This window comes from Pygoscelis adeliae, unplaced genomic scaffold (genome assembly GCF_000699105.1).
Source record: "Pygoscelis adeliae isolate BGI_AS28 unplaced genomic scaffold, ASM69910v1 Scaffold181, whole genome shotgun sequence".
In the NCBI taxonomy this organism is placed as follows: Eukaryota; Metazoa; Chordata; class Aves; order Sphenisciformes; family Spheniscidae; genus Pygoscelis; species Pygoscelis adeliae.
In genome coordinates, this window is record NW_008824360.1 from 2,282,097 (window position 1) to 2,305,625 (window position 23,529).

A 23,529-nucleotide genomic window follows, 5' to 3' on the forward strand; every position below is an offset into this window, starting at 1 on the left:
GATAGGAGGATGAAGAAGGAAAATGGGGAATTGGGTTCTTGTAGGTACAGCTGTTCCCAGCTGTAAGAATCAGGGCAGAAATAAATATATAGTGTCAGGAGAGACTAAATAAACAAGTACTATACTGGGAAGTTTTTATATGTATTCTTAGCCACTTTTGTTACTCTGTCCTGTGTTTCTAACAGTCCTACAGCTAAGTTATCATTTGAAACTGTTGGTTCTTTTGAAAAAATCGTCCTATTCCCAAATAGGGCTCTTACCCATTTTGTTTCTTGTACTTCCTCAGTAAGTCTGCCTTCTCTCTTTCCATAAGCCATTCTTCCTTTAAGCATTCTTTTAATGCTGTTGGAGGTTGATCTGTTTCCTGAGAACTAGTAGATGTACAGGAGAGGATCAGAATAGCTCTCCTGTGTGTTCCTGTTTTGTATCTTGGGCTTTCCTAATGACTCACATTGAATTTTTTCCCTGGTACCTGCCACTGGAATATCAGAGTCTGATGTGCAAAATCGACAGTAGTGGCATGGCCTTGGTAGAAATGTGTTTCTGAGCTTCATTTTCAAAGGGGAATCTCTGATCAGCATTGTCTGGTTTTTTGGCTCTTGTTTAATACCTTCTGGTTGATGTCTTGAGCTGCCTTCAAATTCCCCTCTGCATTTCCACATGTGAAAGGGAAAGTACTCAGACCTTTCATAAAATAAAGTTTGAAAATTTGTGACCTTCAGCTGTTTGAGGCAAGCAAGCTTATAAGCTCTTGGCTTCTGAGATGTTTTGAGAAAGTCATTGAAGGGAACTTACAGAGAGGTGTTGGCCTGATACCCTTTCAGGCTTGTCTTTGTGGGAGTTTGAAATTATGAGACTGATAGGATCATTACAAAGGCAGATTTTGCATTGATAAAAACAAAACAAACAAACAACCCCCCCAGCTGTGTATGTAGCGAGAAGGAAGAGAACTCACTGGGTTCAGATGAACAGATGTGATTCTTCTTTCACTGTAAAAAAGAAAGGGATGTAGACATGTTATACATGTACGGTCTATCTAGATATCTGATTTTTGCGCAGAATTCGTGTTTCTTTTAACCTAAGGTAATGTGCAACCTCACTTACTCTTAAGTAGTTGTGACAGGAACTTCAGGGCTAGTGTTTTTGCAATTGCAGCCCAAATAAATGTTTAATTTTAAAATGACAGATTACTTAGGGCTGTCATTCTTCTCATGCTCTTACTATGCAAGAGTGAACAAATACTGTATAGTAAACTCTGGATTTGACTTATAGACACATGTTTGCTTCTGGGCTGAGCATCTTGAAAGAAGTGGTTTACAGCATGTCTTTAAAAATTTATTTCACTGTTGCATCTACTGTTGGCCTCAGTGTTCCAGTATCTGCCAGGAGTAATTATAGACAGTTGGTTCAGATGTTGCTTAAATGCGTAAGCCTTGATGGGAAATGCAGTGGATTTCAGCCAGAATGCTAATTTTGATGTTTTGTCATTTCATAAAACTGTGAACTCAGAACAAATTATTTTTATACTGATCTACTGATACGTAATCACACAGCTAGTGCCAAATTCAACCTTGATGTAGCACTGGAATCTACAGATGTGATTAAAGCTAGAGTATCAGCACTAACCTAAAGTTGGCTTATTTGATACCCACAGTAGCATAATGGCTTTATTCACCTAGGATTCCAGGTAAGCATATGTACCCTGCACTGAAGCTCATGGTGCCGAGGCTGGTTTGCTCCAGGAATGGGATTTAAAGCTAGTGTGCGTATGGTTACATGAACTGTGATTGTGCCTTTTGAATTACATTCTACTCCAAGTTATATTTTATAATTTAAACAGATATTTTATAATTAACATTATTGTGCTAGGGATGTTTATGCTTCTTTTTTTGTGTGTAGTTATTTTATTTTATTTGTTTCTTCATTTCCATTATAGCATAGAAGAGAATGAAAAAATACAAAAGTCACAGTACAGGAATCTGCCTCTCTTCTACAGGCAATGAACGGAGATTGTTCTTTCTGCCCAGCATGGGGTAGGTTAAAGTGATAGAGATATAGGAATAAGAAAGGTCTTCCTTAGCATTAGATTAGTAAGCTGATGGATCCAGCCACTTGGATCCATCAGTAATTTTGGAGCCTGTTACCTCCTTTAACTAGTCATGAAGCTGTTACAGCTAGAATTTATGTAATAATCAGATGGCTTTTTTTTTTCCCCTCACAGTCAATGTAAACAAGATAGTGTCTTCTTTCAGAGCTTCAAGCATTCAGCAGTGTCATTTGGGACATGTCTGTCTGCCAGATCATTAGCACAGCCTTCAGGGATGCATGCAGCTGCAGTGTCAGAGGAGGGAATGGATCTAAATGGGTTGGTGTGCATTAATTGTATCGACTGCCGTCTTCAGGGTGTGGAGAAGAAAGGGTGCTGTTATATACCCTCTTAATTCTTTAGGTTTTCCTGCATGAGAATTGTGTCTTGGCATAAACTGATCAACATTTCCTCCGTTTGACAAATTGTAGGTTATGGCAAGCATTCAAAATCCTGCAGACATGTGAATGCACCTGTGACGTTCACAAGTATCAAGAGTTTAATCCTGAACTACTAATATGGCTGGGAGTTTTGCCACTGACTTTAATGGATGCAGGATCAGACCCTGCTTTTGAAGTGATGGCCCAGTCCAAGCAGGGCCAAGAGAGCCTCGGAGGGAACTGGAGCTGTTGGGTTTCCCCAATAGCACGTGTCTTCTCTTTTTTTTTTTTTCCTTCCTTTTTCCTGAGAGCTCCTCTCTGCAGCTGTTTCCTGCTGTTCCTGGTGGTGAAGCAGAGAGCGAGCTGAACTTGTTTCTTTTGTGCGGCATAGTTACAGGCTGGGGAACAAACGGGGCAGCCCAGTTTACCACTGTCATGTTGATAATCTTATAGTGATATTTGCTGGTCTGTCTTTGGTCTCACAGTCTCTGATCAGGCAGCCTGGCTGCTTTGCAAGGCATGCTGCGGCATTGGTCTCATGCCTGTTGCAATGCAGAGCCTATCAGGGCATGCAACAACTGTGTGGGTGCCTTGATCTTTCTTCCAAAGAAAACCAGGGTAAGCAGTAGCCTTAAGTCTTCTCCAAGCATATAGTTGGGAGGAGCTCCCGGATTCCTCTGTTTAGACATACTTTGAGGGCCAGTGTTTTGGGAACTGCCTGAAGTTTGAAATCCCTGGCCTTCCATAGCAGGACCTCTCTGTTCCCATCAACAACATGTTGTTTTTCTACTGTGAGCATCTCTGAGCAGTGTCTCTACTTGCCCAAAGCGGTCTTGGGATTGTTACTTGCTGCTTATTAGTACTTACTACTGCACTGTATTATGGTACTTATTATTGCCACATCTATGAACAGTCAGAGAGCAGAAAAATGCCTTTTGACTTACCTGACCATGTTAAGATTCTGAGTGCAGCTCATCACCCATGGTCTGTAGATAGCTGCAGTGAGCCTTCTGGGGACGATTCAGGATGCGATGTAATCATGGCTGCATGGAGAAGGTAAATACAGAGCAATTGCTTAATGTCTCCTCTAGCTCAGGAACTTAGGCACTAGTTCAAACAAAACTAGCAGGTGGCACGCTCAGAACAAATGAAAGGACTTTTTCTTGCACTGTTTACACAGAACTTTATAACTCATTACCACAGTAGTTTTCAGTTGCAAAAGTTCCCCTGGATTCAAAAAGACCACAAACAAATTCAGAAAGGAAAGCCTTCAAGGTCTGCTAATCCTAAAGTTAAAATTTCTGTCTCAGGAAGTGCCTGTACTATAGATAGCAGGAGGAAGAAGGTGTCCTGGGAAGTATCGCTGGATAAAAAGGGCAGGCATATGCTTTTCTTATGGCTTCTGCTGTTTGTGGCAGGATACTGTAGGAATTGGACCTTTCATCTGACCCAGTGCAGCCATGCTTTTCTCTTTAATCAGGGTCCAGAATTTGATCAACGTATCAAATAAGATACAAGTTACAAATAAGATACAAACGTTGTATCTGCCAGGGTGAGTTCAAGAGAGGAACTGAAAGGCGAGCATCATTTTTCTGTTTTAGTACAAATCTCTTCTAGAGCAGATTATAAAGAAAAACAACTCTGTTGTACGTTTAAGAGCTTGATATTTGTTGACACTGGTCATGCTGACAGGTTTCTGCTGTTCATAAGTGAATATCTATGTAGGCAGAAGAAGCTGAAAATAAATAAATTTTGGATCTCATTTCTTAGAATAATTTACTTAGTCATTTTCATTTCTCTGCTAATTAGTTACACCAGGATAAACCAGGATACGTCTTGCTTTATATCAGAGCAGGTGGAAGTAGTTTGGCCTGAAAGTATTTAAAATACAAAAGATAGAATTAAAGGGCAGAAGGCGGCGATGAAGTAATGGCTTTGTCTTGGACACTGAGAAAGGAAAAAAAAGATATGGAGACATTACAGATTAGTACATAGTGAATTATTTATAGAGAGAAAAGGAGATACTAGAAAGTAGTAGAATATTTTCAGTCCTGTGGTGGGATTTATTGAGACTATGTTACAATGTTGGGGAGGGTAATGAGGAAGGTTTTGGTGGAACAATCTAGGTATTTTGGGACTGGGAGCTGGGGTCTGATTCTACTACTAAAATGAGGTCTCTTCCACTATTTGCAGCTGCTTTTCCTTCTTCTAAGATGTGAGAAAGCTCCACAGAATTTACCAGAGAGTGGATTTTGGTTTTTAGTGAAGAAGCATACTTTCTCCAGCTTGGTTTTTATTTATTCCAGTTTTGTTATTGTTAACACAGTCCTCACATTCCAAAGACTGAGAGATCTCCTGCATGTACGTGTTTCTGTTTTGGGAAGGGAAAAGGAGAGATGAGGTGTGCTTTTGTTCCTTGTTTTTGTTTTGTTTGCTGTTGGGTAGCTGAAAAATAAATGCTTGTTGATAGTTATAGCATAGTCCCTTGGGCATTTAAGGGTATTATTGTATATTAGTACTGCCCTTCAATGCAGTGTTAGAATTCCCCATCTGCTCCCACTCTCCCACACAGACATGTGCCGTCTTTGTCTCTTCACATCCAAACAGGAATTAAAGATCCTGGAAGAGGAAAGGGAGTTCACTGTCTTCAAGAAGGGATTGCCACTCTACCACCACCAGTTTTGTTAGTTTACTGTAACCCTAGAAAGCCAATAAAGTGCTGAATTTCCAATATAATGTCAAAAATGCTTCTTTCATTTTATCTCCTTTCTACAATTGAAAAGCGGCTTTTATTTAACATATTTAGAACTTTTCACACTAAGATTATGAAGCCTAATTTGAGCCTGTTAATCTTTTTCTCGGTAATCCATAGAAAAGCACAGCTACACTGCTGAAAACATACTGTTTATCCATGATCTCTGGGTCTGGGCAGCCTGCAGCATTCCAAAGATCAAAGTTTAAAACAGACGTGCCAGTCCTTCATAATTCCTTGTATTTAAGCACACGATACCACAAAATCTATACTTGCCGCTGATAAATACTTCTGCTGAGCTTCATCCTGCGTGCATGTGAGTGTGCAGCCTTCCAGTACTGTAGCTTTAACAGAAAGATACGTCCTGGCAATTTGATAACCATGAAGTAAGGTAGGACAAACTGAGTTTAGTAGTTAGTTGTAATGAAACAGTCATCTGGTTACTTAGTAATTCCTTTTAAATTAAAGTAAACAATGTTAAGAATTTTCTTTTTTTAAAGAAATATTTTTACAAATGACAGTTTCACCCCTCCTTTTTTTTCATTGCCTATGTGGGAAAGCTAGCACATTTGTTTAAGGATAAACTGGGAAATCTGTGGTTTCCAGCACGCACATTTTGAAAAATATTTATACAGACTATTATTTAATGGGACATATAAATATTTATCATATGCTGCAGCCCTTTGATCATAAATGCTTGTTTGAAAAGTCATTCTGTCCCTGCTGTGATTTGCAAAGAAAGAGGCCATTGCTGTTTTAGTGCTTGGAGGGAATTTTGGCTTCTTGTCCTATGGTCAAGCTGGACATGTCTTTTAAAATTTTTTTTTTTTTCTCTCTCTCTCTATTTGCAAATTCAATAAGTTATAAATATGAGGCCCTAATCCTGCCATGGACAGACAAAGCTGTATTGAAGTTTTGGGGGCCTTTTTTCTTGGCTGTAAGAAGCCAGGCTTCCCGAGCTAGAAACTTCAGGAGTATAAAAGGTAGTGGTATTATCACCACTGCTTTCCATGACTTGGGAAATCCATAAACATGCATCATCCATGCATCAAGTATTTTGGTGTCTTGTTAGGAATATTGCGCTCAAGGAATTGAGCTGTCTGACTGGACCTTTAGGACTTTTTATTTCAAGCATTTTTCTGGTTCGCTGTTTTTCTCATGATTGTATCAACTGCAGAACCTGTATGCTAAGAATCCAGTAGATAGAAAATGCCAAACAAAGTTTTAATTGCACAACAAAATTTTATTTGCACATGGCAATGAACGTTCGTGTCCGGATTCCAAAGCAGGAAGTTTGTGCTGGGAACTTCCTCTACCTCTCAACTCCATTAAAGAGTTTCTTAATTTCCCATTTGGAGCCTCCTCTTGTACCAAAGGAATCTTTTGTAAATAAAACTGAGTGACAGCATTGCTCTTTAAATTCTTAATAAAGTACTTTGGCTAAATATTTTCTACCAACCTCACTGCTGAGTTCTTAGGTTCTCAAGAAATACCTTTAGGCAGAGTCCCTAATTGGTGACACTTATGACCTAGAGATGATAGTGCTTTTTGTGGATCCGGTTGACAAGTAGGTGGCATACCAAGTGATTGGTATTCCAGAAAAACCCTTGGCATCAAATGATGTTTTTGCAAGCAGATCAGATCTTATTGCAGAGACGTTATACTTTGAACAGCCTCGGTAATTTAGTGCTCGCTGTGCTTGAAAAAAGGATTAATATTTACTTTTAGCCTTTTTTTGTAAGATATTGAAGTATTTGTAAATCTACGTGAGCTTTACCCACAGAGAGACTAGTTTAAATAGGTTTGTGGTTCTTGTTTTTGGACTCTGTCACTTAACTCTTTCTTACTAGTTGTCCACAGATATACAGAAATAAAATAGTGGATATGCATAGACTGATATGTACTGCTTGAGCATATAAACAAACTCTGCTTCCTGCGCAGTCACTCACACATGCGCATCCTGGTTGCTTAGTAAGGAAAAAGGAAAGTAAACATTACATGGGCTGATTGAGTTCCAGGTTTCAAATGTTTGTGGGAAGAATCTGATGCGAAGCCATAATTTTAAGTGCTGAGTAGGAGGTACTGTGAGCTTAATTCTCTAACATCTGTTAAGCTTGTTCTCTAAGTAGCAAAAACACATTAATGAGCTAAAATCAAGGCTGCCATACAGGGAAGAGAAATAAAAATTTAGAGTAATATTGTGTGTGTGTGAGAAGGAGGCAGGATGTAAAATACTCCTTTTGCTATTTGTATTTTGTGAAAAGCAAGTAAGAAAGATTTGCCTATGTTTAAAAAAAAAAAACCTAAATCTGCTTTGCAGCTTGTGGTTTATTCTCTTTTTGTAAGTCAGCAGCTAAAGGCAGTGCCGAAATGGGGAAAAACAGGGAAATTTGTGAGATAGTATCAGGAACAGTCTTATGCAATTTCTTTATAGTAAAATTTCTTGCAAGTAGCTAGCAGCATCTGCAGCCAGCCTTTTAAGCTTTGAGGAGATGGAGTGCAAAATTAAGAAGTGAATATCATCTGTTGAAAAGAATGTCTTAAAACTGCTTTTACAGCCAAGGGCTAAGAGGAAGATGCAGAGTGCTGTAAGTATCCCCAGCTGACAGATGCAGTATTAATCACTGATATCAGGAGAATTGTCCTCCTTGTGACAGAGGCATTAGCTTTTGTTAGTCTGACCAGGTCATAGAGCCAGGGCCAAGAAAATAAAGTGAGCTTTCTTGCCAATATTCCTAGGTGTTAGACTCATGGCACACCATTATTTTTAGCTGATTGCTCGTCACTTGAACAGATGACCTTGCTTAACATGATTAGTGTGTACCGCACCTAATTTACTGGGCAGAATCAGAATGCTCAGAGTAGCTAGTATTTCCATCAGTACCACAATATGCTCTATAGCTTTGAGTTTTTTCTAGTTTCTGATATTGTTAGAAGCTAATGATCTGTACAGCTTCCTCTAGTGACCCTGCCATGGTGCATGCAGAATGTGGTGTGATAACTGCTTTGGTTTGTACTGGGCTGCTTAGGTGCTTTAGTGATGGACAGAACTCCCTCATGCTAATGCCGTCCAACCGAAGAACAAAAAAAATAGTCCCTGGCCCCCAGCAGTGGTAGTCTGAGCATGAAATGACAGATGAAGGCAGTACGAAATTATTGTATGGGACAGGTTGTGATAACAGATCTTCACAGACTAACCACATTTCCATGAACCATTTACGGGGTAGGATGAGGGGAAGCTGGGTAGTTTTCTTTAGCCAAGGTGTTGGCTGATGCTGTTTTAAGTGCAAGTGAAACTTTGTCCTAATTCAACTGTTACACTGCTTAATTATTATCTGGGATGATACTTGGAGTTTTCTGAGGTAGGGGACTGACTTTTTTTCCCCCTTCTTTCTTCTTTATTTCACCTGCTACCTCTAACCCTCAGTGATTTGTAATAGCCATCAACAGCAGTGGTTACAAGCCAACCATAGATGTGAACAGCCACTTAATATTGTGCCAACACTATGTTCGAACTTCCACTCCAGGATGGATCTCAACCTGTACTCAAGATATTTCATGGAAAAAAAAAAAAGGCTTGGTTTTCTGTCTTGTAGAAATGAAACAAGTGAAAAACATTGCTTCCAAAATTGAGTACAATTTACTTGGCTATATGATCAGCTGTTATTGTCTGAAGGTAAAAAGAGAACTTTCACCGTTTTCTGTTCCACTGCTTTTTCTATCAGGCTTTTGGTATACTTTGCCACTAAACTCTAGTTATTTAAAAAAAAAAAAGGATTAATTTGAAATGTGAACCGTTTTACTAAGCAGTACTTTCCAAATCTTTCCCCCCTTGCCCATGTCCCTCCCTCTAAACAACCCATCTTCCATACACAGAAGTAATCCATGTAACTTCTTTGGGAGAGATGGGCTGTTTTTAAGTAGGGCCATTTTGGTGCTCAGTAAATACTGTGTATTCATCAAATTATAATTGATCCATTCATTTTCTGGAAATCAGAAACTATGCATCATCTGAGTTTTGTGTGTTTTAGAGGCTTATTAAGGAGATTCATACAAGCACTAAACTTGATACTAGTCTGACATTTTAAATACTATGTATCACTTCTTACTTAGCATGCTCCCAGCTTGATTAAGGACAAACTGTGAGAAATTAAGTACAGTGCATTTGTCACTGCATTAAATGTCAAATAGTTAAACATAATATAGTGAAGTAAGCAACTCATTGTGAATAATTAAATCAATTAACTTAATCTCACTTTGTTCTTACAGATTGTCAGAGAGTAGGCAGAGATTTCCTGGGATGCTCTCGTAACTCAACACATTTTCAGCACATTATTTTCTGAATCTTTAAAATTGTGTGGATTGATGGTGGAAGCTCTTAAAAACTGAACCAGTTTGTTTTTCAGGTGTTGTTTTTTTCTTTGCAGGGCTCAAAATTGGGTAATATGTGCTAGATTATCACTTACTTATTTTAATTATCAGCCTCACACTACTTTTCTTGGGAGGGGAAACTGTTTTCAGATTCTGCAGAAATTCAGCCTGACTCACTGTCTCGTTCAGCAGTAATATGCCACTCATTAGCTGGTTGGCTCTATGGGAGGCAGCAGCTCTTGGCTCCTTGTTCCTCTTCAGTTCAGGGGTCAGTGGAGTTAGGCACACCACCCCTTTCACTGCTTCAGGAGTATACTTTGTTTGCGATGAGGCAATGACATATCTGTGGTGGTACTTGCTGTCTTGTCCAGAGGTGAATCCAACTTAACAGTCAGCAGCAGCTTCTCCATCTGCCAGAATTCAGGAAAACCCTGGAGTCCCTGGGTTGCAATTTCCCTTCTGTGTAAAGCCACCAACTCCTGACTGCCACTGAGTTTCGAACTGTACCTTTTCCTTCCCTTTCTATCTCCTTCCCTCTTTTTGCCTTTATGTAGACATGATACCATATGACCACAGCTCAATTGCTTGACTGTATGAGTCCATGAATTTTATCATGGCATGCATATTCTTACATGCAAATTGACAAATTGCTTTTCAGGTACCATGCAACTTATATACAAACATTTGAAGAAAAAAAGTACAAGTAATGCAAGACTTGAAAACTCAAATTAATTAAATAATGCCAGGTGAAGACTTGCTGCAAAAAAGAGTTATCAAGCAAAGTGCCTACACAGCATCTCTCCTGTCCTGTTCAGCACAGCTTTCCATCATCAGTCATTTTATCTGTTTTTAACCCCTTTTTTTAATTTTCCACCAACAGGTTTTATTAAAAATGCACAGAAAGAAGCAGGTTCCATTAAAATACTATGTTGGAATTGATGTTGGTTCAGCAAGTGTTCGCGCAGCTTTGGTAGATGAGTTTGGGACAGTAGTGGCACATGCTGACCAGCCAATCCAAATCTGGGAGCCCCAGCCAGACCACTATGAGCAATCCTCTGCTGACATATGGGCTGCTTGTTGCTTGGTCACAAAGGTATGTGAAGAAAAACAAAATGAAGGAGATATGTGTTGCAGGTAGCTCTTCAAGTTTTGAAAGTTTAAGGCCTTCCAGTCACTGGCCTTTAATATCCAGTTCTGTGCGTGCTGTATTACTGTATAACTTGTAACCGTCCTTGTGTATTAAAGGCACCTTTAGGATATGGCTGATGTAGCCTCACAATGTCTGTTACATAGGTGAGGAGCTGAAGGCCAGACTGAAAAAAGCTTGTGCTACAACTGTGAATTGAATGAAAGGCCTTCCTTTGCGCTGTTAGCTCAGGAGGAGGACTTACCCACTGCCTTCAGGATTGACATCTGTGGGTTTTGTTTCGCTGGTGTATGTTCTAGCCATGAGACAGTTCTTTGAGGAGTCGAGGTTGCTCAGAACCTGGTAATGCGTATATTTAAAGATGTGTGTTGTGCTCCTCTGGAGTCACAAAGGCGCGTTTATTGTAGAGAAGTTGTAATCTGGTTTGTGGATGGTGCCTATCATAATGTCTGTCACCTGTGATCCTCATTAAGATGCCTGTCCAGTATTATAAGACCAAAATAAATTATATACATTTGTGGGTAGTATCAAGCATGAAACCAGATTGAAATAAACCTTACTATAAGGGAAAATTTGTACCCTCTGATCCAACGATCTGCCTGTACATGCTGGTGGTAAAAGTAAATTAGTGACCTTGCTTGGCAGTGCACACGTAGGCCATTTCATCCTTCTTAATAAAGCCTCAGCCTGCTGCATGTTCTAAGGTTGGCTTTTTAAACATTCATGACATGCTTGGTAATTTGCAGATGGACAGTTCACCCATTCTCTTGTTATTGATCAGCCTTTTCAAACATTAATGAGCTTGGCTCTGCAGAAATGCCCTGAGATGAAGGAGATGAGGTGAGGGGGAAGGAGGGAAAAGAAGGCAGTGACAGGAGTGATAGGGAAGAACAGCTTGATGTTAAAGCAGAACAAGTCTTTTATTCTGCTTACTTGATTTTTCTTTGTGAATTGCTTTGTTCTTGCTCTGGACCTCTTTAAATACAGTCTCTTATATGTAAGCAATAAAATATGGTCTCTGAAACTATAGCTTTACAGAGCCAGTAAGAGACTGGCACTGTAGCAAGTCTAGTGAGTGTCTTTTGTTATAGTACTGATTAAAATAATGATATTTTTATTGTTGCTGAGAAGTGGCAATTTATTACTGCGTTACATTTTAGGTGTCTTGCAACCTCACTTGGCATTTAATCCATGAGGGTGTTGTGGTTTTTTTTCCAGTGGTGCTGGAAGCCATGAAGTTCAGACCTTTTGGGTGGTAATTTTTTGGGGAAAATCTTCCAAAAAGTATGCTATCCAAACTGTTGGTAGCAGAGCTTTTGAAAAGGTGTGCATTATCACCGCTACGGATTTTGACGAACTTTATTTTTGGGACCCTTCACTATTGCAAGATAAAAAGGTGTGGCACAATATTACCAAAGCAATTCTAGAAGATCGTTGCTTCCACAGGTGGGAACTGAGTGAAGTAACTGATGGAAACACTTGGCCCTAATCCTGTGTCCATGTTTCACATGGAGCTCAACTCCAAGCTTTTAGAAAGAGAAAATGAACATTGCTAGTTTTCTGCTACCTTTGTTTTCTGATATTTTTGTGCTTCCTGCTTTCATCCAGGGCTGTAACTAGTAAGATGAAACAGCTATTAAAGAACTTTCCATGGACCTTTGAATTCAGTTTTGAAAAACAAAGGATTTTTAGTAATTTGGTCTATTTTTGATTAGAGATGTTAAAGACTACCGAATCTCAAAGATTTTGGAGTTTGAGCTTGCATTTCTAATTTGTAAGTCATTTTCTGTACTCATTAGTTCACATGGTACATACATATATATGGATATGTTTGTGTTCATGTGTGTTTTGTATATTTGCAGAAAGTTGTCTGTGGAGTAGATGCCAGCTGGATTCGAGGGGTTGGTTTTGATGCTACATGTTCCCTTGTTGTTGTGGATAAACAGTTCCAACCTTTGGCAGTCAACTGTGAAGGTAGGACTCCAGCACAAAAATTGGTGTTACTGTGTATGTTTGCCACTGGTGTGAATGAACTTACAATTTCATCCAAATACCAAGTTATGGGGTTGACTCTTGGAGATACAGATGATGGAAAATCTTTTTTACAAGAGGATTTTTTTTCTGGTTTTACTATTTTAATTCTACTGCAAAATTAAATTTGAGATGAGAATTACTTACTGTTTGGCTAAATGTTTGGTATCCTAAGATCGAATTCATTCATCTTGGCTCAGAGAGACTGCTTCTTAGAGAAATCTATGCTCATTTTTCTTTTGTGCATGTTTTCTCCTTCAGACTTTACTAATCATGACTTTCATAGTGTGTATAAATGCCCGTCCACACTAGCTAAAGGAATACTAAAAATGTAGTGTTAGTATAGTCTAACTGCTTACTCTGTCATGGAGCCGCAGGCAAGAGGTTCAGCTTCTGTATTTTATTACACTGGTGTTCTGTCTTTGTCTAGGACAGTACTAAACTTCAGAAACAGTCTGTGACCTTTTTCTAAAAATTTTAATTTTTTTATTAGTTTTTGAGTAGCTGATTCAGAAGACTCAAGAAGTCTGTGATGCACTGTTTTTCAGTGAATCCCATTTAAGATTAGGTGTGTGCTAAATCAGTAGTTACGGAGCCATAATCACAATTCTGTTGCTGTTCCCTTTCTATTCTCAGATATATTTGTCATCTCCTCCTATCCTTCTCAAAAAACCAGCTTTGCCCCCAAAAAGTCCTTCGCTAAATTTAGATGAGATTATTTGTTTTTCAGTTTGAGAGTCTCTTATAATCTGTTCAATGCCTAATGATGTCTGGGGCTATTTTGGTCTATTGAGTCAAATTCAGTTCTCATTTTTTTATTCTCTGATATCCCCAAGAACTTTGAGTTTACACAGTGGTGGTGTTAAATAAAAAGACAAGAATGCGTTCAGTACTGTCACACTGGTATGGGCTTGCAACGGTCTGGTTTCAGGCAGTCTTACAGTTCTAAGTTGTATTTGAATCCATGTTAGAAATATTGGTGTGCCTCATACTTCTGCCTTGTCTTGGAGTATATTTTCAAGATTATGCATGAGTGGCTGTGTCATGAAGTTGAGTGTGCAGTGTACTTAGCAAGAGAGGAATCTGAAGTGTCATCCGGATTACTGTTCCACCTGCCTAGCAGGTCCTCTGCAGATTAATTTTGATAAAATGTTCTTTGCTTCTTGTTCTCATGTGTTATGCAGACTTGTCAAATGCTTTTTCCTTGCACATCCAAAATAAAAGCATTTCAGCAAATTACCCCCCTGAAACTGTATTTCTGAAAGGAATTAGGCTAGTTCTTCTCATAACAATAGAAGAGGAAAGAGAATCCCTGTAACTAGCTAGCTAGCTAACTAGCTGAGTTAATTTCAGTTTATAATGTAATTGCTCAGCTGATGTCACATTTTTAGTTCTTAGTCACCAAAATACTTCTTTATATTTTTGACTAAATATGTGTACTTTGTCAAAAAGTTTGGGTTCTTGGAGTGAAATATAGTCTATATAGTCTATAGGAGCATGGCATTTCAAAGTTCTTGGATGCTCACAAGCCTGATCAGTTTCAGTCAGCATTGTCAGTGCTCAGCCTGTCTTAAAGTTGGCTCAGAGGGCTAGAATTTTATCTTTAGATATCTACTGTGGATTATTAACGCAAATAGAATTTGAGTTTTCTATGTAGAAGTGAAAGTGTGAAGCAGCTTAGAGTCTAGTAACTTACAATACTGAGGTGGGGTTAAAGCAGACCTAAAATAATATCTTCTTTTTTTCTCCCCCCCAAGGACAAAACTATAGGAATGTTATTATGTGGATGGACCATCGTGCAGTCAGTCAAGTTGAACGCATCAATGCAACGCAACACAGGGTTTTGAGCTATGTAGGGGGAGTGATGTCTGTGGAAATGCAGCCACCTAAATTGCTGTGGATAAAGGAAGTGAGTACCTCTAAGACCGTGGTGCATTTTTACTAATGATTAATGCCCTTTGTTAATTTCTGAGAATGAAATTTCTAAAACAAAAGTCTTCAGCCTTAGTGCTGAAGGTGTGCAAAGTAAGGCCAGCCTTAAGTTGTGATGAAAATGTTTTGAGGTTCTTTTTTTCCTCTCAATTATTTAGAAGTATCTTTGATTTTATTGATATTTAGTGTTTCCTGATTGAAACATTTCATGCCTTTCTTATCTAATTTTAAGGTTAGATGTACATACAAATTTAGTTGCAGGTAATGAATGAGTCCTTGAAGTATCCTAGGATTTAGTTATGGAGACATATTTCCTGCTCCAACTACTGTAGCTGGACATGCTTACGGGGGTGTAGGTGCTACTTGTGGGATGGATTTACAGCAATTTGAAAACAGCACAATCTCAACATTGGGTATCCTGGCCAGAGGTACTGCCTTTGAGGCATTGTATCCAACAGTGAGGGGATGTGTGTTGTCTTTGGCTGCTGATAGAGAAACTGTTCAGTTAGAGCTTCAATTTTGTTCTGTCCCATCTGTAGGAAGCAGACCGTCTGTAGAGGGAAGGTACTCTGTTCATAATGTGGAACTCTACCTCTGTCTCTTGTGTTTAAATTTTGTGTGTTACAGAATGACATATGGCCTTTTAATAATAACTGTCAGATAAAAGGAGAAATGCTTGCCACTTGAATTTTTTATAACCTCCTCCAATCTGGCTTTTACATTTGGTCTCAATGATGCTTGCTGTCATTTTAACAAAGCCCAAATGTAAATTACTTGCTGCCAGTTTCAAGCAGCCAAAGTCTCCTGTCCTTACAAACATGAAACATCATATAGTAACAAGGTGCAGATTGGGGAAGGTCAAAGGAATTAACTGGTAGAAGCAGGTACTGACAGATTAATGATAATAGAGGATAATTAATGTTTGTAGATGCTATACTGAAATACGAATATCCATCTACTAGTTCTTTCTTTCTTGAGCTGTGAGTATCATATGACAGTAATTTTATAAATAATAAAAAGTGAAGCTGTAAAAACCTTAAATGTGAATCCATTGTGTTTAAAACATTTTTATATTGCAAGGTCTGGAATATCAGTACCTGATTGATCAGGAAGGCACAGATTGTGGGATCTCTGAATGTGGTCACCCAGAGATGTAAGTCTATGCTATGGCCTCAAGGCCCTCTGATGTAATTGCTGTAGTATAAAGGGGAGAGCAAGTATCGCTTGTTCCCTCCATGAGCAAATGGGTAGGAAATAGAATTCACCTTACCCAGTGTGCCAGCCAGTAGCAGAGATTGCCTGGCAGATCAGCATTACAGAACAGGGCTTGTTCATATGTCCCCTTTCAGCTCCTGACATACCAGCTCAAGAGATTATCCTTAAGAGAGGGTGTTTTTATACCTCAGTATCTGCTTGCTGAGCTGTTCAGTCGCTGATGCGACAGTTCCTGCATCCTGGGTGGACTAGCAAAGTCATCCTGTTAAACTGCTTAAGCTTACCGTGCTTAACTCGGGCACCTTAAGCAACACCTACAGTAGCACCTCAGCTAGCTCATGAAAAAGAACAATAACATTTACTATGGAGTTGATTGTAATCAGTTGAGATGTGGGCATGTAGTGTTAAACTTTTTAGCTTCAGAGAGGTATGTGATCAAGTCTGCTTACTGCTTCTATACTTGTTGCAAAGTAGGAGGGTGAAAGGAATTGTATGAAGAGTGATGGTTTATTTTCAGTGCCAATCACAGTAACGCGTCGATGAATTACATGACTCTTAGGGCTAGCAGCAAAGGTTCATGTTAGCTTCTGACAGCTGAAATTCAGCCTCATGTAACGCAAGTGTTCTCACTTTTTGCCAAGGAAGGCAAATTTTACAAGAACTTTGAATGTCACGTTCTCCAAATGGAAGCTAAAACACCAGTTTGCACGTATGTTGTTATTCAGTGGAGTGTCTTCAAGGGGTCTACAAATAATAAATTACTTAAGTCTCTTCAGATTCCTTGTTATTAATATTTTATAGACAAATAAACTATGATACAGGTATTAAAGACATGGTCAGGAAAACTACTTATAAAATGGTACTTAATGTTTCCTTCATGTTTTTGAGTTGTATCATCTTTGTTTCCTGTGTTTAGTGTATTTGCCTGCTACTAATACTGCACAGTTCCCAGAGGTGCGGTTGAGTTAGATTTTGATCTAATTTATACACCACAAGGAAAAAATATTCAGGATTATCTCTTAAGCTAGTGATAATGCACATGCTGGCAAAAAGGAAGCTTGGTTTTCATATCCCTTGGGAGAGTCACAAGATTAGCAGGTAGAAAGAAACATTTTAATTTAGCTTTTTTAACTGACAATATCTGAAGGCTTTACAAAGTTGAAACTGGAATTCCCATTGTGCATCTATTTAATTGTGACAACTGGTATTCAGAAAATAACTGCACTGTACCTGGTTTGCGCAGGCTATATGCTGAGTCAGTTGGCTAGATGGGAACTTCATGAGCATTAAATTAGACTTTTTAAAAACGTGGCCCTCAGTGTTGCTGAGAGGAGGGCCAAAATGGGATCGTTATGAGCACTGAATGTTAGGGCTGAGATGTGTTGGCAGAACTGCCTGGGGAAGTTTACATAGTGTCTGCCTACACTGTGTGCCTGGCTGTGATCATGGCCTTTGGTCTCTCCAGCTTTCCTGACTACTAAATGTCACCAAATATGCTACCAGCAAGATTTCTTTAAAGTGTCGTAGATCTGAGTAGTTTATTTGTCTTATTTAAATCCTCACCTCTGCTTATGTTTTCTAGATCATATGGGAAATAACCTTTCCTACCAAGCTACTGCTTGCTCCAGTGAGCAGTGCAGTCTCAGAAGCTGCTTTAAAATAAGATCCCTCTCAAAGTATCCCAAAAGTCTATTGCTATATTGTATAATGCTCTCCCAGAATTTTCTGCCAACCTCTGCAAATACATACAGTTGATTCAGTTTTTTTCTGAAAACACTTCCAGTATTTCTAGAACTATTTTCAGCCATCTGACTGCAAGTGGTGCAGCCTGTTGCTTTATGCAAAAACCATATTGGGTCAGACCAGAAATCCATTTGACTCAATATTTGTCTGATTAGTAGTGAGTGTTTTGCTCTATGAATTTAGCTAATCTTTGCTGAACCCACATGCACTTTTTGCACCTACTATGTCCTGTGGTAATGAGTTCCACCATTTAACTGTACTTTGTGTGAACAGGTATCTTTTTTTTCTGAAACAAGCTCCTAAAATTTCATTTGCCTTTTAGTTCTTGAAATGTATGAGACAGTGAACTATATCATTCCTCAGTCAACATCTCCATGCCATAGACCATAGTGATGTTTTTTCCCTTTCCTTCTTTATTCCTTTCTTAATATTCCTCCCTGATGTTGTCATATACCTGACAGTATCCCAGAAACTTAAGGCAAACAATGGATTGGGTACATTCTTCTATGACTGGCCCTAATCAAAACTGGCTAAACTGAGGTGTATCCAGAAGCTACTTTGGGCCTTTGTCCCTTTGGTAGGCATCACATTTCTGGAAAGTTTTTGATTAGAAAGATTGGCATGGCTGCAACACATACAACTCTTAGATGTTTTCAAAACAAAACAGAAAACACAGCCATACACTTTGTACAGTCATGTTCCAGGTCAGTGGGTACATCCTGATATATGAAGGTTCACTGTGAACTTTTGTCTTGAATTCCCTGGAACCTTTTTTGAACACCCCAGGAATTTAATGTTTCTGCTATTAAATGCTTTTGCTATTTTCCCCCTGTACATCTTTGCCTGGGATTGGTGCTGTGCACATTCCATATCTGCTTGCATTGATCTAGGTTTTGTAGAGAGGGTGCAGTGGGGAAAATAACTGTTTTGTGTTTGAACTTGTAATAAAATAACCTGGAACTAATAATTAAGAACAATGTATAGACCCATTGACATAACCAGCAGAATTAACTTTTGTATCACTGGGAAAATGTTTGATACTTTTCTTTTAATCAAACCTCATGTATTTGTAACAATAAACAGCGTGTAATTGAAGAACCTTAAAATGAGTCCTAATGAAATATGTTCCTTTCAGTGGATCCTCAGTTCTTTGGAACTCTTAATATTGTTTTCTTGAGCTTCAAAGTTTATTTAGGCTGGCATAAATGTAAATGTTTTGAGTTTATTGCCTAACCGATAAATATTCAAGATATTCTCTTGACTTTTCCATGTTCCATATTTGTGGAGTCAGTTATATGAAACTGCAGTCTTGTTAATACAAGATTAAATTGCACAAATGTGACTGTAAACTAAATTAGTTTGTTAAAAGTAATTTAGGAGACTAGTGATTTAGGAGAATAACTAGATGCACTTTTGGAAGTAAGTTATTTAAGGTATGTAAGTCCAAAATACCCTTTGGACTGTTATACCTGTAGGTTAATTGTGTGTATGTTGTCATCAAAGCCTCCCTCTCCCTTTCCACGATGCTAACCTGACTGTGGAAGGCCACATTAGGAGATCCTGCCTTCTCACTATTTGCCCTGGGGTCTCCTAACTGTGGTATCTGAAAACTTGACATCTGTGAGGAAGGGTCTGACATAGGTCAATTCAGCAGCATTGCTAAGTGTTGAGCGATTAGGCTGTCCCTCAAAGAAAGGAATTGAATTTCTATTACTTGAAGAATTTTCATCTAAGCAATTGGAAGTATTACCAAAGAATATGACTTCCAAATTTACTCTGAATTGGTTGGAAGTAATGAAGAGGGAGGAGAAGGGTGAGAGGGCTATAGGTCTTTTCCCTTCCCATCATCATCTTGTTATTAGAATTGAAGTTGAAGCTGACCTCGCTGACTGTGAGGAACGAGCCGATGTCATTATACGAGAAGTAGATGCTGGTCCTTATCTCTTGTGGCTTTCCTGTTACACTTGACTTGTATTTATTTGCAGAGGGATTTTGCAGTTTTTCTTCCAAGTCACAAGTTACTCTCATCTGCTTCTTTTTGATTTTCTTTTCCATATAATGCTTTCTCTTGAAGATTTTTCTTCATCTCCTTACATTCCCACTGTACACAGAATAGAGATTTAACTAGAGACTAGAGGCTTCAGGGCGTATTCTGTTCTTCCAACTCTTCATATCTACTCCATTTTGGTTTTGAATTAAGAAACTAAACTATGAAGGCCGTAACAGGTCTTTTGAGATCTTTTGTTTGAACTGTATTGGCTTACATTCAGTTTAGTTTGATTGCTGCTTAATCATTTTATCCTCTAGCGCCTAGTGGTTAGTCTACATGAAATTAATTGGGTGGTCTTGATGTTTGTGATTGCAGATAGGTGTTCATATGACAAAGGCATCATTGCGAGTGGAGTTTGCATGTCGGGGACAGCTGTTTGCAGTAAATGATCAACTGAATGCAGCTACTGTATAGCCTATGGGGCAGTCTTGTTAAAGTGTGCACATCTGTGGTCCAGTTATGAGGAGCATTGTATTTCTCTGCCTGTGTGGACCATGTGTGGTGGTAAAAAGAGTCCAGTGTTAAATCTGTAATGTAAAACAAAATGAATTCATGATTTTTTTTAAGAAGCTAATTTCTGTGGATACAGTCACATTTGACTTTTGAATGTGGTCAGCTGAATTAAGAACGTCAACTGTAGATGAAGTTGAAATAAAGAATCATTATCCTTTCACAAATACTTAGAAACTAGCTGAAAGATAATGCTGACAAAATCTTCCTGAAGTCAATAAGATAAGTTTGAATGTAAACTTCACTGGAAAGGAAGGTAGTCCCTGGTTACTGGATCTCTCAAAATAACCAATTAAATTCACTCCTCTTGCTGTTATTTCCTCAGATTTCTTCATTGTTTAGAATTATCTTGCAAACAGTATTGCAATAGTTCTTTACTTCTGTAGCCGCAGGTACATTTTTTGCAGCTTTGCTAAGCAGGTTGTGCTGTTTGGTTGACTTTGGCTAAAGAAATTGCACGTTCACCGACTGAGTGAGTGTGTAGATATTTCTGGTGGGTAGATGTGTGCATATGAACTGAAAATGTAGGTACATACTCCTTCACTTGGAAATTATTTTGCTGCAAATGTTTGTCAGTACAATGTGGCTACATGGATGTCTATGCTGTGGCAAACCCACACCACAGCAATGAGAGCATAGCTGAAACAGAGCGATGTAAAAACTGCAGTGAAGGTTTGTCCAGCTCTAGAATTAGCCTGTTAGCATGTTTTTCCCAAAGGCAGCAGAAAAAAAAAATGTTGTTTACTAATTTCTGGCTGGAAGTTTTCTTATGGCTTGTGCCAAAACGAAAGGATGCATGTTATGTTTTCCTCATACTAATGACATTACAAATCAGCTATTTCTAAAAAATATTAGTCCCATTAAATCAGAGGTGCTGTAGCATGTTCTAAATGGGTGGGGGATGCTGGGCTGGGAGCAGGTATTTTCTTGGTAACCATCTTCAAATGAAATGCAGTCTTCCTACAGTGTGCTTTCACAACTCTGTTTTTATTATGGTGCATAGGAGCAAAGAAGAGTGTCCCTTTAGCAAAAAATTCACTTCATAGACTGAATGGCTAGCATATCATTCCTTTGCAATTAATAACTAAAATCAATAGGTTTTGAGTAATTTTCTTTATTTTTTTTTCTGGCACAGTGGTCAGTGATCTTTCTGTATGTTACTGTTCACATCGTCAGTTACAGCTGCCTTTTTATGCATCATTGTTCTTTCTGTACACCCGTGACTTGCAGTGACCAATGGGATAATTTGCAGAAACAATTAAAACGTCTCTTGCCTTGGCTATGGAGGGAAGAATAATAGCGGAGGTACTGGTATTAGCTTGGCAGCAACTTCTTGGTTGATGCATGTCTTCTCCCTTGCTTGCTGCCTTTGCAGCTGGCTTTTTGTTTAGTTGAATGTGACTGGTAAGATTTTGCCATTAAAATAAATAATCAACTCCATGTTAAATGAGAATGAGTCCAAGCTACTGGGTTTGGAACTGAACTCTTGATTAGAATTGTTTATAAATGCTTTAACAGCTCTGTTATCAAAATCCATTCATAGTGCATGCACGTATGCATAAGTTGTACTTTGGCCTGTTGAGTTTGGCTTTTAGTTGCAGTTGCTAATCAAGCAGAAGTACCATTTAAAAAAAGGATTAACAGCCGGGAGGTTTGAAGCACCTACACCTCTAAGTATGTCCTACTTAGTCTGTCTCCGAGCCATATCTCTCCACTCCATTGCAGTGTGATGAGGCTTACAACAACGCACACAGATTGTCCTTCTTGCCTTGTTACAGCTTCTGCCAACTCAGCCTTTAATGTGCCTGGTCTGTCCCTCTGTATCCCTTTCTGACCTGGACTCTGATGCTTGCCTGACTTGTGGTGCTATGCTCAGGGTGCCTCAGGGAGTTGAAAATACCTGCACGTGTCTAAGACAGTGTTTTGGTGGTAGAGATGGTGTGTTGCAGCAAGGCAGTTTTCTCCACCTTCAGCAGTAGCCTTACCCAAAAAGGTTACTTTCCAAGCCCCTCCTCTCCCCCTGCCCCTAGTTCCAGCGTCAAGATGAATCTGATAATTCAGTTAGTTAATGTTTTACCAATTAATTTTAGTGCAACTGGTAGTTGCAAAATTGATCAGTTTGCAGCCTTGGCTCTGGCAAGGATAGGATTTCTGCTCAGAGCCTATCTTGGGTATCTCTGAATAGCTCTATCGCATGGCTTGGCATCCAATCTAAAGTGTGGGAGGTAGAAGTTCTAAGTTCTTGCTTTGTCTGAATCGGAGTAGGGCAGGGGACGTCGGTTTCTTATATCGCCATGAGTGTGTGCGTTAAGTCTTCAGTTGTTCTCTTTCTTCCTTTCATACAATGTGTACTTGTTTTCTGTAATTTAGAAAGAGAGAGACTGATAAACTACATAGCCTGCTATTACAGATTGCCTGGGAGATTGAGATTCAAATTTGGGGTTGAATTGGGAAAAGCAGGTGGTTCTTCAGTGAATGAGTCCCTTTTCTGATTTTCAGATCACTTAGATTTTGACCTGATGTGGAACTTGACTGCTCATGCCAGCTTTCTTTTTTACACTAAATGGTAAAACATTTTTCTGCTTCCATCTGTTCCTCCTGGTTTTAATCTAGATTTCTAACATACCATTTTGGGATGATTTTTGAATTTGTGGGTTTTGGCTGATAAGTAGCCATGAAATTCAGACTGATTACCTGTGCTAAATCGGACGTCTTGCTTCTAGCCCATCTTTAGTTAATCCCATGGCCAACAGGGGTCTGATATGAAGGCTGTCCATAATGGCATTTAAGATAGTTAGATTAATATTTAATCCGTGTTAGCAATAACAAAAGTCAGGACATCTTTGGTGTTTATATACACATTTTACTTCCGGTGGGAAAAAACACGTTTTCACAAACGTTAGATATCTGAAGATCACTTCATCTTACAAGAAAATTATATACCCAGTAAGAGTAGAAATCAAAGGTTTCCTGTACAGAAACAGACTACCTCAGCAAACCAATAAAATATGAATGTGAAAGCTCTTTCAGCTTTCCCAAGGACAGTGTGCCTCAAGGTGTCTCCAAAAGATTGTATCAGATGCTGGAGCTCACGTGAAATTCTGCATGTGTGTATTTTCAGTCCAATTAAGAAGTGAACAATACATGTAACACAATACAAAATTGTGCAGTATGGCTTCATGATAATCTTTTGACTTGTCAAAGAATAAATGGGCAATGGAGGCCTTTCATATGCTCTATATCAGTTCTCCCATCCCTCACTCTCCTAGACCCTTCTTGTCTAGGAAGATTAAAAGGCATTGTACTTCATAA

General features: G+C 38.9%; 1 protein-coding gene across 2 annotated transcripts in view; it reads left to right on the forward strand.

The window, feature by feature from the left end:
• The first annotated feature begins 10,475 nt into the window (after positions 1-10,475).
• The window catches only part of FGGY (FGGY carbohydrate kinase domain containing), a 134,116-nt gene continuing 121,062 nt past the window's right edge, over positions 10,476-23,529 (forward strand). Inside the window, exons 1-3 of one of the 2 annotated variants that reach the window (XM_009319806.1) lie at positions 10,476-10,682; positions 12,599-12,710; positions 14,525-14,676. In XM_009319806.1, the coding sequence (XP_009318081.1) occupies positions 10,482-10,682; positions 12,599-12,710; positions 14,525-14,676 (465 nt within the window). In that variant the 5' untranslated portion in view covers positions 10,476-10,481. The remainder of the gene's footprint in view (positions 10,683-12,598; positions 12,711-14,524; positions 14,677-23,529) is intronic. The other variant, XM_009319805.1, reaches the window with a different exon arrangement.